This window comes from Leptodactylus fuscus, chromosome 8 (assembly GCF_031893055.1).
Source record: "Leptodactylus fuscus isolate aLepFus1 chromosome 8, aLepFus1.hap2, whole genome shotgun sequence".
Lineage (NCBI taxonomy): Eukaryota > Metazoa > Chordata > Amphibia > Anura > Leptodactylidae > Leptodactylus > Leptodactylus fuscus.
Window position 1 is genome coordinate 96,411,669 of NC_134272.1, and position 15,296 is coordinate 96,426,964.

Consider the following 15,296-nt stretch of genomic DNA (forward strand, 5'->3'; position numbering starts at 1 on the left):
CATAGACTGTAATGGGGTCCGTGTGGTTTCCGCATGAAACATGTGAAGAGAAAGGTCCTGCTAGCAGCGCTGTGCTCTCCACATCTGCTGTGCCTATACCGAGCGGAAACCACACGGACCCCGTTATAGTCTATGGGATCTGTGTGGTTTCTTAGGTATCCGCTTTATAATGCGTATAGGTTTCTGTTCTGGGAGTCCCCAAGAGAACTTACCAAATGCAGATGTGAAGTGGGCCTTACAGCTGAGGGTTTGTGACATTTGTATCCAGTTTTACCAACAATGATACATTGTAACGATCAGGAGTGGAGAGAGTCTGGTGCCCACCATGTATCTGTGTATCTTACTCTACATTGTAACAAACCCTCAGCTGTGACTTCAGTTAGATTTGGTTCCCTCAGCTGCCACATAGTGTCGCACCCATAGAGTCCCTATCTCAACCAGTCAACCTGAATTAGAGTGTCAGCTCTGTGGGTAATATGCAATAGGTTGCATGTTTTGGATGGATTCCTGGGTTATATTTAGATTTTCCGGATCTATTTCCAGCGCTGAGCAGACGCAGCGGTTTCCCATTTGGTCCCTAATGAGATTCTATGGAATGCTGCGTTCTGGCGAGAGTCGACAAATCGGTTTGGTCTGCCGCCCTGATGAAGCCGCATCTTTTCACAATTATCTACAAGACGTCGGGGGAGCGGAGCGTGCAGATTTATATGGGGAGCCAGAATCCGTCCCCGCTCTGCAATCCATCCTCAGCTTTACTATTCCAGTGCCAGGAGCGTCCCGCCGAGAGGCTGCGATTTCAGGAACGTCTCCTGCACGTGGCGGGACAGCTGTAAACTTGCTGCCTAAGACTTTTAGGGATAATGTTGCGGGCCCCAGGGGGCCCAAACAATGCTCATTCCAGGGGTAATTTATAGCCGTCCTTCTATTAACCCATGCAGGGTCAGTATGAATGATAGAGAAGTCCTGGCATCACTGAGCGCTGCTCTGGAGGCTGACAATAAACTACATGTGGGTGACGCCACAGATCTGCACCGCACTGCGACATCATTGCTATACAAAGTTCGGCAGTGTTCACACTCTGTACGTCATTACTACCATTCTCAGGGCCGCTGCATTTTCTGGAGGGTTTGATACAATGTATCCTGTCTAGACAATTACATGTGAGATACACGTCCTGCACTGACACATTGTAACAGGATTGATAGATGTGCATTGGTTACATACATTGTACCAAACTCTCAGCTGTTATAAGTTTGCAGTTCCACAACTTGGTGCAGCTTGGGTTGTGTTCCAGTCGGAGCGAGTCGTGTGAGGGTCTGACTTCTGTTACTTTGTGCAGCTGAGGTGTTGTTACTATGGGTTGAGTCTGCAGGACAGTCAGGGGACTAAAGTGGCCTCATACCGGCGGGCGGCCATAAGACGGAGGAGGCGAGAACATGCCGGAATGACTGTATAGGATGAGGCCATGCGTGAAGATGCTGGGAGTGCTAGTCCTGCTTTCTGTCAGTCCGTCTCAGCCCCTGACAGCCGAGTGATGTGAAGTGTTTTGGTCGGGGATGAGATTACGCGGCTTCTCATTGGATTACGCAGCAGCGCTCGGCCTGATTAATCTGCTTTATTAAAGAGAATAGCGTGCGAGTCGCTAATGAGAAAGTAATGAAGGATGGAGGAGTCTGAGCGGGCGGTCACTTGTAGTTCTCCAGGCTGCGGGGTTCCCCTTTCTGCGTTACAATATGTCTAATACTCCACTCACATACAAAGCTGCGCTCACAGGTTCACTGTTATATTCCAGTTGCATGCAGGGCCACAGTCACTATTGTTTTATGACATTATGTTTTACTCCAATCACATTCAAAGCTGAATTTTGCTTTGACGTCATGTCCGCAGATACAGTCAGAATTCTGTTTTATGTCTTGATATCATGTGAGTATAATCTAGTCACATCCAGAGCTGCGTTATGTCTTATATTAGTCATGTGCAAGACTGGAGTCAGTTTAGTTGTAGGATCATGTTTTACACTCTAGTCACATCCAGAGCTGCTGCTGCACTAATCTGCTGTTACGCTATGTCTTATACCCCGAACACCCATAACTACAGTTACATTACAGTCACATCCAAAGCTGCAGTCACGATTCTGCTCATTCCAAATGTGTGGCGGCAGTGTTCCCATGATGCAATGCTGCCCGGGGAGGGTTTGCATTTTGGGGGGGGGGGGGGTGTTATCTTACCTTACTTCTCACATTGCATCAGGTGTTTGTAGAGCAAGACATGTCCATGGTGAATGCAGCTCTGAATGTGACTGGAGTGCATATGGATGTTATACATAGAGTTGCACTTACTGGTCTATTGCTCCCTGTTATCATCCACTGAAGTTCTCTACAGTCACTCTCTCCCTGGAGTGAAATGGCTGATAACAGAGAACAACATCCGGTATCTCGCTGCACAGTAAGAGCTGCGGTGTAACTTTCCCCTTTCCTTCTTGTCTTTGCAGAATGCCTACGTCAATATCAATCGTATCATGTCCGTGGCCTCGCGTCTCATTGAAGCCGGACATTACGCGTCGCAGCAGATCAAGCAGATCTCCACCCAGCTGGATCAGGAGTGGAAGAGCTTTGCGGCAGCCCTGGACGAGAGGAGCACGATCCTGGCCATGTCTGCCGTATTCCATCAGAAAGCTGAGCAGGTGAAATGAGGAGGACGAAGCTGCAGGAGTCCTGTGTATTATAGGATATTACAGGACTCCTCTGTGTATTATAGGATATTACAGGACTCCTCTGTGTATTATAGGATATTACAGGACTCCTATGTGTACTATAGGATATTACAGGACTCCTCTGTGTATTATAGGATATTACAGGACTCCTCTGTGTATTATAGGATATTACAGGACTCCTCTGTGTATTATAGGATATTACAGGACTCCTCTGTGTATTATAGGATATTACAGGACCCCTCTGTGTACTATAGGATATTACAGGACTCCTCTGTGTATTATAGGATATTACAGGACTCCTCTGTGTATTATAGGATATTACAGGACTCCTCTGTGTATTATAGGATATTACAGGACTCCTCTGTGTATTATAGGATATTACAGGACTCCTCTGTGTATTATAGGATATTACAGGACTCCTATGTGTACTATAGGATATTACAGGACTCCTCTGTGTATTATAGGATATTACAGGACTCCTCTGTGTATTATAGGATATTACAGGACTCCTCTGTGTATTATAGGATATTACAGGACTCCTATGTGTACTATAGGATATTACAGGACTCCTCTGTGTATTGTAGGATATTACAGGACCCCTCTGTGTATTATAGGATATTACAGGACCCCTCTGTGTATTATAGGATATTACAGGACTCCTCTGTGTATTATAGGATATTACAGGACTCCTCTGTGTATTATAGGATATTACAGGACTCCTCTGTGTATTATAGGATATTACAGGACTCCTCTGTGTATTATAGGATATTACAGGACTCCTCTGTGTATTATAGGATATTACAGGACTCCTCTGTGTATTATATGATATTACAGGACTCCTCTGTGTATTATAGGATATTACAGGACTCCTCTGTGTATTATAGGATATTACAGGACTCCTCTGTGTATTATAGGATATTACAGGACTCCTATGTGTACTATAGGATATTACAGGACTCCTCTGTGTATTATAGGATATTACAGGACTCCTCTGTGTATTATAAGATATTACAGGACTCCTCTGTGTATTATAGGATATTACAGGACTCCTCTGTGTATTATAGGATATTACAGGACTCCTCTGTGTATTATAGGATATTACAGGACTCCTCTGTGTATTATAGGATATTACAGGACTCCTCTGTGTATCATAGAATATTACAGGACTCCTCTGTGTACTATAGGATATTACAGGACTCCTCTGTGTACTATAGGATATTACAGGACCCCTCTGTGTATTATAGGATATTACAGGACCCCTCTGTGTATTATAGGATATTACAGGACTCCTCTGTGTACTATAGGATATTACAGGACTCCTCTGTGTATTATAGGATATTACAGGACTCCTCTGTGTATTATAGGATATTACAGGACTCCTCTGTGTATTATAGGATATTACAGGACTCCTCTGTGTACTATAGGATATTACAGGACCCCTCTGTGTATTATAGGATATCACAGGACTCCTCTGTGTATTATAGGATATCACAGGACTCCTCTGTGTATTATAGGATATTACAGGACTCCTCTGTGTATTATAGGATATTACAGGACTCCTCTGTGTATTATAGGATATTAAAGGACTCCTATGTGTATTATAGGATATTACAGGACTCCTCTGTGTATTATAGGATATTACAGGACTCCTCTGTGTACTATAGGATATTACAGGACTCCTCTGTGTATTATAGGATATTACAGGACCCCTCTGTGTATTATAGGATATTACAGGTCTCCTCTGTGTATTATAGGATATTACAGGACTCCTCTGTGTATTATAGGATATTACAGGACTCCTCTGTGTATTATAGGATATTACAGGACTCCTCTGTGTATTATAGGATATTACAGGACTCCTCTGTGTATTATAGGATATTACAGGACTCCTCTGTGTATTATAGGATATTACAGGACTCCTCTGTGTATTATAGGATATTACAGGACCCCTCTGTGTATTATAGGATATTACAGGACTCCTCTGTGTATTATAGGATATTACAGGACCCCTCTGTGTATTATAGGATATTACAGGACTCCTCTGTGTATTATAGGATATTACAGGACTCCTCTGTGTATTATAGGATATTACAGGACTCCTCTGTGTATTATAGGATATTACAGGACCCCTCTGTGTATTATAGGATATTACAGGACTCCTCTGTGTATTATAGGATATTACAGGACTCCTCTGTGTATTATAGGATATCACAGGACTCCTCTGTGTATTATAGGATATCACAGGACTCCTCTGTGTATTATAGGATATTACAGGACTCCTCTGTGTATTATAGGATATTACAGGACTCCTCTGTGTATTATAGGATATTAAAGGACTCCTATGTGTATTATAGGATATTACAGGACTCCTCTGTGTATTATAGGATATTACAGGACTCCTCTGTGTACTATAGGATATTACAGGACTCCTCTGTGTATTATAGGATATTACAGGACCCCTCTGTGTATTATAGGATATTACAGGTCTCCTCTGTGTATTATAGGATATTACAGGACTCCTCTGTGTATTATAGGATATTACAGGACTCCTCTGTGTACTATAGGATATTACAGGACTCCTCTGTGTACTATAGGATATTACAGGACTCCTCTGTGTACTATAGGATATTACAGGACTCCTCTGTGTACTATAGGATATTACAGGACTCCTCTGTGTATTATAGGATATTACAGGACTCCTCTGTGTATCATAGGATATTACAGGACTCCTCTGTGTACTATAGGATATTACAGGACTCCTCTGTGTATTATAGGATATTACAGGACCCCTCTGTGTATTATAGGATATCACAGGACTCCTCTGTGTATTATAGGATATCACAGGACTCCTCTGTGTATTATAGGATATTACAGGTCTCCTCTGTGTATTATAGGATATTACAGGACTCCTCTGTGTATTATAGGATATTACAGGACTCCTCTGTGTATTATAGGATATTACAGGACCCCTCTGTGTATTATAGGATATTACAGGACTCCTCTGTGTATTATAGGATATTACAGGACTCCTCTGTGTATTATAGGATATTACAGGACCCCTCTGTGTATTATAGGATATTACAGGACTCCTCTGTGTATTATAGGATATTACAGGACCCCTCTGTGTATTATAGGATATTACAGGACCCCTCTGTGTATTATAGGATATTACAGGACCCCTCTGTGTATTATAGGATATTACAGGACTCCTCTGTGTATTATAGGATATTACAGGACCCCTCTGTGTATTATAGGATATTACAGGACTCCTCTGTGTATTATAGGATATTACAGGACCCCTCTGTGTACTATAGGATATTACAGGACTCCTCTGTGTATTATAGGATATTACAGGACTCCTCTGTGTATTATAGGATATTACAGGACTCCTCTGTGTATTATAGGATATTACAGGACTCCTCTGTGTATTATAGGATATTACAGGACTCCTCTGTGTATTATAGGATATTACAGGACTCCTATGTGTACTATAGGATATTACAGGACTCCTCTGTGTATTGTAGGATATTACAGGACCCCTCTGTGTATTATAGGATATTACAGGACCCCTCTGTGTATTATAGGATATTACAGGACTCCTCTGTGTATTATAGGATATTACAGGACTCCTCTGTGTATTATAGGATATTACAGGACTCCTCTGTGTATTATAGGATATTACAGGACTCCTCTGTGTATTATAGGATATTACAGGACTCCTCTGTGTATTATAGGATATTACAGGACTCCTCTGTGTATTATATGATATTACAGGACTCCTCTGTGTATTATAGGATATTACAGGACTCCTCTGTGTATTATAGGATATTACAGGACTCCTCTGTGTATTATAGGATATTACAGGACTCCTATGTGTACTATAGGATATTACAGGACTCCTCTGTGTATTATAGGATATCACAGGACTCCTCTGTGTATTATAGGATATTACAGGTCTCCTCTGTGTATTATAGGATATTACAGGACTCCTCTGTGTATTATAGGATATTACAGGACTCCTCTGTGTATTATAGGATATTACAGGACCCCTCTGTGTATTATAGGATATTACAGGACTCCTCTGTGTATTATAGGATATTACAGGACTCCTCTGTGTATTATAGGATATTACAGGACCCCTCTGTGTATTATAGGATATTACAGGACTCCTCTGTGTATTATAGGATATTACAGGACCCCTCTGTGTATTATAGGATATTACAGGACCCCTCTGTGTATTATAGGATATTACAGGACCCCTCTGTGTATTATAGGATATTACAGGACTCCTCTGTGTATTATAGGATATTACAGGACCCCTCTGTGTATTATAGGATATTACAGGACTCCTCTGTGTATTATAGGATATTACAGGACTCCTCTGTGTATTATAGGATATTACAGGACTCCTCTGTGTATTATAGGATATTACAGGTCTCCTCTGTGTATTATAGGATATTACAGGTCTCCTCTGTGTATTATAGGATATTACAGGACTCCTCTGTGTATTATAGGATATTACAGGACTCCTCTGTGTATTATAGGATATTACAGGACTCCTCTGTGTATTATAGGATATTACAGGACTCCTCTGTGTATTATAGGATATTACAGGACTCCTCTGTGTATTATAGGATATTACAGGACTCCTCTGTGTATTATAGGATATTACAGGTCTCCTCTGTGTATTATAGGATATTACAGGACTCCTCTGTGTATTGTAGGATATTACAGGACCCCTCTGTGTATTATAGGATATTACAGGACCCCTCTGTGTATTATAGGATATTACAGGACTCCTCTGTGTATTATAGGATATTACAGGACTCCTCTGTGTATTATAGGATATTACAGGACTCCTCTGTGTATTATAGGATATTACAGGACTCCTCTGTGTATTATAGGATATTACAGGACTCCTCTGTGTATTATAGGATATTACAGGACTCCTCTGTGTATTATATGATATTACAGGACTCCTCTGTGTATTATAGGATATTACAGGACTCCTCTGTGTATTATAGGATATTACAGGACTCCTCTGTGTATTATAGGATATTACAGGACTCCTATGTGTACTATAGGATATTACAGGACTCCTCTGTGTATTATAGGATATTACAGGACTCCTCTGTGTATTATAAGATATTACAGGACTCCTCTGTGTATTATAGGATATTACAGGACTCCTCTGTGTATTATAGGATATTACAGGACTCCTCTGTGTATTATAGGATATTACAGGACTCCTCTGTGTATTATAGGATATTACAGGACTCCTCTGTGTATCATAGAATATTACAGGACTCCTCTGTGTACTATAGGATATTACAGGACTCCTCTGTGTACTATAGGATATTACAGGACTCCTCTGTGTACTATAGGATATTACAGGACTCCTCTGTGTACTATAGGATATTACAGGACTCCTCTGTGTACTATAGGATATTACAGGACTCCTCTGTGTATTATAGGATATTACAGGACTCCTCTGTGTATTATAGGATATTACAGGACTCCTCTGTGTATTATAGGATATTACAGGACTCCTCTGTGTACTATAGGATATTACAGGACCCCTCTGTGTATTATAGGATATCACAGGACTCCTCTGTGTATTATAGGATATCACAGGACTCCTCTGTGTATTATAGGATATTACAGGACTCCTCTGTGTATTATAGGATATTACAGGACTCCTCTGTGTATTATAGGATATTAAAGGACTCCTATGTGTATTATAGGATATTACAGGACTCCTCTGTGTATTATAGGATATTACAGGACTCCTCTGTGTACTATAGGATATTACAGGACTCCTCTGTGTATTATAGGATATTACAGGACCCCTCTGTGTATTATAGGATATTACAGGTCTCCTCTGTGTATTATAGGATATTACAGGACTCCTCTGTGTATTATAGGATATTACAGGACTCCTCTGTGTATTATAGGATATTACAGGACTCCTCTGTGTATTATAGGATATTACAGGACTCCTCTGTGTATTATAGGATATTACAGGACTCCTCTGTGTATTATAGGATATTACAGGACCCCTCTGTGTATTATAGGATATTACAGGACTCCTCTGTGTATTATAGGATATTACAGGACTCCTCTGTGTATTATAGGATATCACAGGACTCCTCTGTGTATTATAGGATATTACAGGACCCCTCTGTGTATTATAGGATATTACAGGACTCCTCTGTGTATTATAGGATATTACAGGACTCCTCTGTGTATTATAGGGTATTACAGGACTCCTCTGTGTATTATAGGATATTACAGGACTCCTCTGTGTATTATAGGATATTACAGGACTCCTCTGTGTATTATAGGATATTACAGGACTCCTCTGTGTACTATAGGATATTACAGGACCCCTCTGTGTATTATAGGATATTACAGGACTCCTCTGTGTATTATAGGATATCACTGGACCCCTCTGTGTATTATAGGATATTACAGGACCCCTCTGTGTATTATAGGATATTACAGGACTCCTCTGTGTATTATAGGATATTGCAGGACTCCTCTGTGTATTATAGGATATTACAGGACTCCTCTGTGTATTATAGGATATCACAGGACTCCTCTGTGTACTATAGGATATTACAGGACTCCTCTGTGTATTATAGGATATTACAGGACTCCTCTGTGTATTATAGGATATTACAGGACCCCTCTGTGTATTATAGGATATTACAGGACTCCTATGTGTATTATAGGATATTACAGGACTCCTATGTGTATTATAGGATATTACAGGACTCCTCTGTGTATTATAGGATATTACAGGACTCCTCTGTGTATTATAGGATATTACAGGACTCCTCTGTGTATTATAGGATATTACAGGACTCCTCTGTGTATTATAGGATATTACAGGACCCCTCTGTGTATTATAGGATATTACAGGACTCCTCTGTGTATTATAGGATATTACAGGACTCCTCTGTGTATTATAGGATATTGCAGGACCCCTCTGTGTATTATAGGATATTACAGGACTCCTCTGTGTATTATAGGATATTACAGGACTCCTCTGTGTATTATAGGATATTACAGGACCCCTCTGTGTATTATAGGATATTACAGGACTCCTCTGTGTATTATAGGATATTACAGGACTCCTCTGTGTATTATAGGATATTACAGGACTCCTCTGTGTATTATAGGATATTACAGGACTCCTCTGTGTATTATAGGATATTACAGGACTCCTCTGTGTATTATAGGATATTACGGGACCCCTCTGTGTATTATAGGATATTACAGGACTCCTCTGTGTATTATAGGATATTACAGGACTCCTCTGTGTATTATAGGATATTACAGGACTCCTCTGTGTACTATAGGATATTACAGGACTCCTCTGTGTATTATAGGATATTACAGGACTCCTCTGTGTACTATAGGATATCACAGGACTCCTCTGTGTATTATAGGATATTACAGGACCCCTCTGTGTATTATAGGATATTACAGGACTCCTCTGTGTATTATAGGATATTACAGGACTCCTCTGTGTATTATAGGATATCACAGGACTCCTCTGTGTACTATAGGATATCACAGGACTCCTCTGTGTATTATAGGATATTACAGGACTCCTCTGTGTATTATAGGATATTACAGGACCCCTCTGTGTATTATAGGATATTACAGGACTCCTATGTGTATTATAGGATATTACAGGACTCCTATGTGTATTATAGGATATTACAGGACTCCTCTGTGTATTATAGGATATTACAGGACTCCTCTGTGTATTATAGGATATTACAGGACTCCTCTGTGTATTATAGGATATTACAGGACTCCTCTGTGTATTATAGGATATTACAGGACCCCTCTGTGTATTATAGGATATTACAGGACTCCTCTGTGTATTATAGGATATTACAGGACTCCTCTGTGTATTATAGGATATTACAGGACTCCTCTGTGTATTATAGGATATTACAGGACTCCTCTGTGTATTATAGGATATTACGGGACTCCTCTGTGTATTATAGGATATTACGGGACCCCTCTGTGTATTATAGGATATTACAGGACTCCTCTGTGTATTATAGGATATTACAGGACTCCTCTGTGTACTATAGGATATTACAGGACTCCTCTGTGTATTATAGGATATTACAGGACCCCTCTGTGTATTATAGGATATTACAGGACTCCTCTGTGTATTATAGGATATTACAGGACTCCTCTGTGTATTATAGGATATTACAGGACTCCTCTGTGTATTATAGGATATTACAGGACTCCTCTGTGTATTATAGGATATTACAGGACTCCTCTGTGTATTATAGGATATTACAGGACTCCTCTGTGTATTATAGGATATTACAGGACTCCTCTGTGTATTATAGGATATTACAGGACTCCTCTGTGTACGTCTCACTACTTGGCTCACGTCTGATTGTTCGCCTTGCTCATGATGTGATGTTTATAGTGACTCTTACTCTTTTTGTTGCAGTTCCTGTCCGGTGTGGACACTTGGTGCAAGCTCTGTAATGATGGGGGTCTCCCATCTGAGATGCAGGGGTTGGAGATGGCGATTCATCATCATCAGACGCTTTACGAGGAGGTGACGCAGGCGTATACAGAGGTAAAGATGTCGCAGGTCTCGGTGATGTCTCTGCTTTGTGACCCACAATAACCCTGCAGCTGTAACTTGTATTCCCCTTATGTGAGGGCCTCCATACCTAGCATGATGACTGGCTCAGGTGGCAGTGTGGAGTTCCCCTTTAACATTACTGTTCTCCCCTTCCTTCCCATGCCAGGTGTCCTCCTCTGACCTCTCATCTTATTCCCCTAGGTCAGTCAGGACGGGAAAGCTTTGCTGGATGTTTTGCAACGTCCTCTCAGCCCAGGGAACTCCGAGTCTCTCACAGCCACTGCCAACTACTCCAAGGCTGTGCACCAGGTTTTGGATGTTGTCCACGAAGTTCTACATCACCAGCGAAGGTTGGAAAGTATATGGCAGCACCGCAAAGTGCGTCTACATCAGCGGCTCCAGCTCTGCGTCTTTCAGCAGGACGTCCAACAGGTGAACGGTCGTGTTGTAGTCGCCATCACACAATCTCGTGTCAGCTGAAGTGCTGAGTACAGAATACGGCCAGGGTGCTATCCATCATACTGGTTGGGTTGTGTGCTGCTTTGTGCCATCTTTGCCACCACACAGCATGCCCGGCATGTTCTATGGATAGAAAGTCCAAGAATCTTAGGTGGGAATAGATAAGCCTGGCATTCGGTGCTCCAACCTCAATCCATTCCTTCTGCCACTATGTCTGGTTTAATAAGAGGCTCAGTCTCTTAGGGGCCGTTCACATGGTAGAAAATGAAGACGATTTCCTCTCCAGTCCTTGGCGTCTTTCCCCGGTACCAGACGGATGGATCTAATCGGGGAGTCTTGACCGTGGACTCTGCGGCAAAATCAGCAGCACTGTCCGTGTCCAGATTGAGTAGGACCCTCAGTTTTTCAGCGTCCTCTTACAATCTGCCTAATCTGGAGCGGAGCCATTTTTGCCGGATTCTGAGGTGTCCTCCGTGTCAAAATCCGGTCCAAAAAAACCCCTGAATTCAACCTCAGGAAGGTCTCAATTGAATAGAATTGTAACAACCCCTCAGCTGTGAGAAGTATTAGGGCAGGGCGAGGTTTTTAGGCTCCAGGCATGAATAAAAATGTCCAAATGTACTGACAGTGAGCAGAGATCTCGCCCAAGTTGAAGCACAACAGTGTCAGTAAACTGATCTAACGTTATTCACTGTGTAGGCGACTGTTCACATGACGCTGGTCACTCTGCATTTTACACTTTCTGTTGCACTGGTTCAGCCGCTCCTGATATTGTTCGTTGTTGCCGGATCCATTTCTCTTTTTCTTGATTTGCATCTTGATGTCACATAAATAATGGCCGCTCTGTACATTGTTAGTTAATCGCCCCTGTGTGTCGCGTCCCTGTCTCCGCTGACAGTGATACTGATAAATTTCTGTTGTGTAAGAAAGAAATGTTTTTTACTGCTTTTGTCACTTGTCCAGAAAGTATTGATCCCCCTCCCCCAGCCACGGCGCTCCTGCCAGAAAGCAAGTGATGGATAAAGGCTATGGAGACGGCTGCGTGGATAAATACTGGCAACCCTCTGGGGCATTTATGTAGTTTATTGTATTTGGCTGATAACAGATAGTAATAGATTGTATTCCCCTGTCCTACAGTCGGCCTCTCCTGACATGGCTGATAACAGATAGTAATAGATTGTATTCCCCTGTCCTACAGTCGGCCTCTCCTCTCCTGACATGGCTGATAACAGATAGTAATAGATTGTATTCCCCTGTCCTACAGTCGGCCTCTCCTCTCCTGACATGGCTGATAACAGATAGTAATAGATTGTATTCTCCTGTCCTACAGTCGGCCTCTCCTCTCCTGACATGGCTGATAACAGATAGTAATAGATTGTATTCTCCTGTCCTACAGTCGGCCTCTCCTCTCCTGACATGGCTGATAACAGATAGTAATAGATTGTATTCCCCTGTCCTACAGTCTGCCTCTCCTGACATGGCTGATAACAGATAGTAATAGATTGTATTCCCCTGTCCTACAGTCGGCCTCTCCTCTCCTGACATGGCTGATAACAGATAGTAATAGATTGTATTCTCCTGTCCTACAGTCGGCCTCTCCTCTCCTGACATGGCTGATAACAGATAGTAATAGATTGTATTCTCCTGTCCTACAGTCGGCCTCTCCTCTCCTGACATGGCTGATAACAGATAGTAATAGATTGTATTCCCCTGTCCTACAGTCGGCCTCTCCTCTCCTGACATGGCTGATAACAGATAGTAATAGATTGTATTCTCCTGTCCTACAGTCGGCCTCTCCTGACATGGCTGATAACAGATAGTAATAGATTGTATTCCCCTGTCCTACAGTCGGCCTCTCCTCTCCTGACATGGCAGATAACAGATAGTAATAGATTGTATTCTCCTGTCCTACAGTCGGCCTCTCCTGACATGGCTGATAACAGATAGTAATAGATTGTATTCTCCTGTCCTACAGTCGGCCTCTCCTGACATGGCTGATAACAGATAGTAATAGATTGTATTCCCCTGTCCTACAGTCGGCCTCTCCTCTCCTGACATGGCTGATAACAGATAGTAATAGATTGTATTCCCCTGTCCTACAGTCGGCCTCTCCTCTCCTGACATGGCTGACACCAGATAGTAATAGATTGTATTTCCCTGTCCTACAGTCGGCCTCTCCTCTCCTGACATGGCTGATAACAGATAGTAATAGATTGTATTCTCCTGTCCTACAGTCGGCCTCTCCTGACATGGCTGATAACAGATAGTAATAGATTGTATTCCCCTGTCCTACAGTCGGCCTCTCCCCTCCTGACATGGCTGATAACAGATAGTAATAGATTGTATTCCCCTGTCCTACAGTCGGCCTCTCCTCTCCTGACATGGCTGATACCAGATAGTAATAGATTGTATTCCCCTGTCCTACAGTCGGCCTCTCCTCTCCTGACATGGCTGATACCAGATAGTAATAGATTGTATTCCCCTGTCCTACAGTCGGCCTCTCCCCTCCTGACATGGCTGATAACAGATAGTAATAGATTGTATTCCCATATCACCGCCTGTAAAACCACCAGGCCTCTTTATTGGTGGACCCCCATGATAATTTATGACCGCTCTCATTTATGCTAATTACTGACCTGGTGTCTAATTAAGATATTCTGTCTTCTTGGATCCATTATGAGCTGCTGCAGTCAGGCAGGATCTTCTGTCTATAGGACACGTGTGATAACACAAAGCTGTGTATAATTCGGCTCCTCTGGGGACCGCCCCTCCATTGTGTGCGCTGACCCCCAGCCCTAACAGATGTGACTGTGACAACTGTAAGGATCCGAAGCAATAACATAAAACCTCAGCAGCCGCAGCACAATGACAGGCGAACCCACAATGCTATGCAGGGTTCCATGCCTCTGCTCCCTGTCTATTAGTGCTTTTCTCTTGTGTCAGTCTTGACTTCAGTTATTGCATTCTGTTCATGAACCATGAGGCCTGAGATGAACAGATCTATTTACTCCTTCCAGGTAGTGGTGTTGCAGGGCAGAGAACTGTGGTAGGATACAGTATAACTTGACGCCATGATATAAAGCTCTTACAGTTACGGTGGCTGTGACCTACAAGCTCCTGTGACGCTGCGCCTGTAGATCTGAGTTTTACCACCACTGATCAGTTCCTTCCTCTTCTCCTCTGCAGGTCCTGGATTGGATTGAGAATCATGGAGAAGCTTTCCTCAGTAAACACACTGGAGTGGGCAAATCTCTGCACCGGGCGCGGGCACTGCAGAAGAGGCACGACGACTTTGAGGAGGTCGCACAGGTAATACTGCATTCATTTTATTTTTTTAAAATAAGGATTTCTGGGTCCGCTACCCCCATCCTCTCCCCATACTGGGATCTGTAGTCATTAATGATGGGGAAAGTGGTGGAGTGAATGTGACTAATAGAGACCAATTACAGGCACCGCAGTCTCCTCCATCTGTATTCAATATGCAGAAGAGTC

The 15,296-nt window shown here is 42.3% G+C and overlaps 1 protein-coding gene across 6 annotated transcripts in view; it reads left to right on the forward strand.

Moving 5' to 3' along the window:
- KALRN (kalirin RhoGEF kinase) overlaps nt 1-15,296 on the forward strand; it is a 311,247-nt gene that overhangs the window by 124,728 nt on the left and 171,223 nt on the right. For all 6 annotated transcript variants that reach the window (XM_075284733.1, XM_075284737.1, XM_075284732.1 and 3 more), the window contains exons 7-10: nt 2,492-2,683; nt 11,205-11,336; nt 11,547-11,777; nt 14,991-15,113. In XM_075284733.1, coding sequence (XP_075140834.1) covers nt 2,492-2,683; nt 11,205-11,336; nt 11,547-11,777; nt 14,991-15,113 — 678 coding nt within the window. The remainder of the gene's footprint in view (nt 1-2,491; nt 2,684-11,204; nt 11,337-11,546; nt 11,778-14,990; nt 15,114-15,296) is intronic.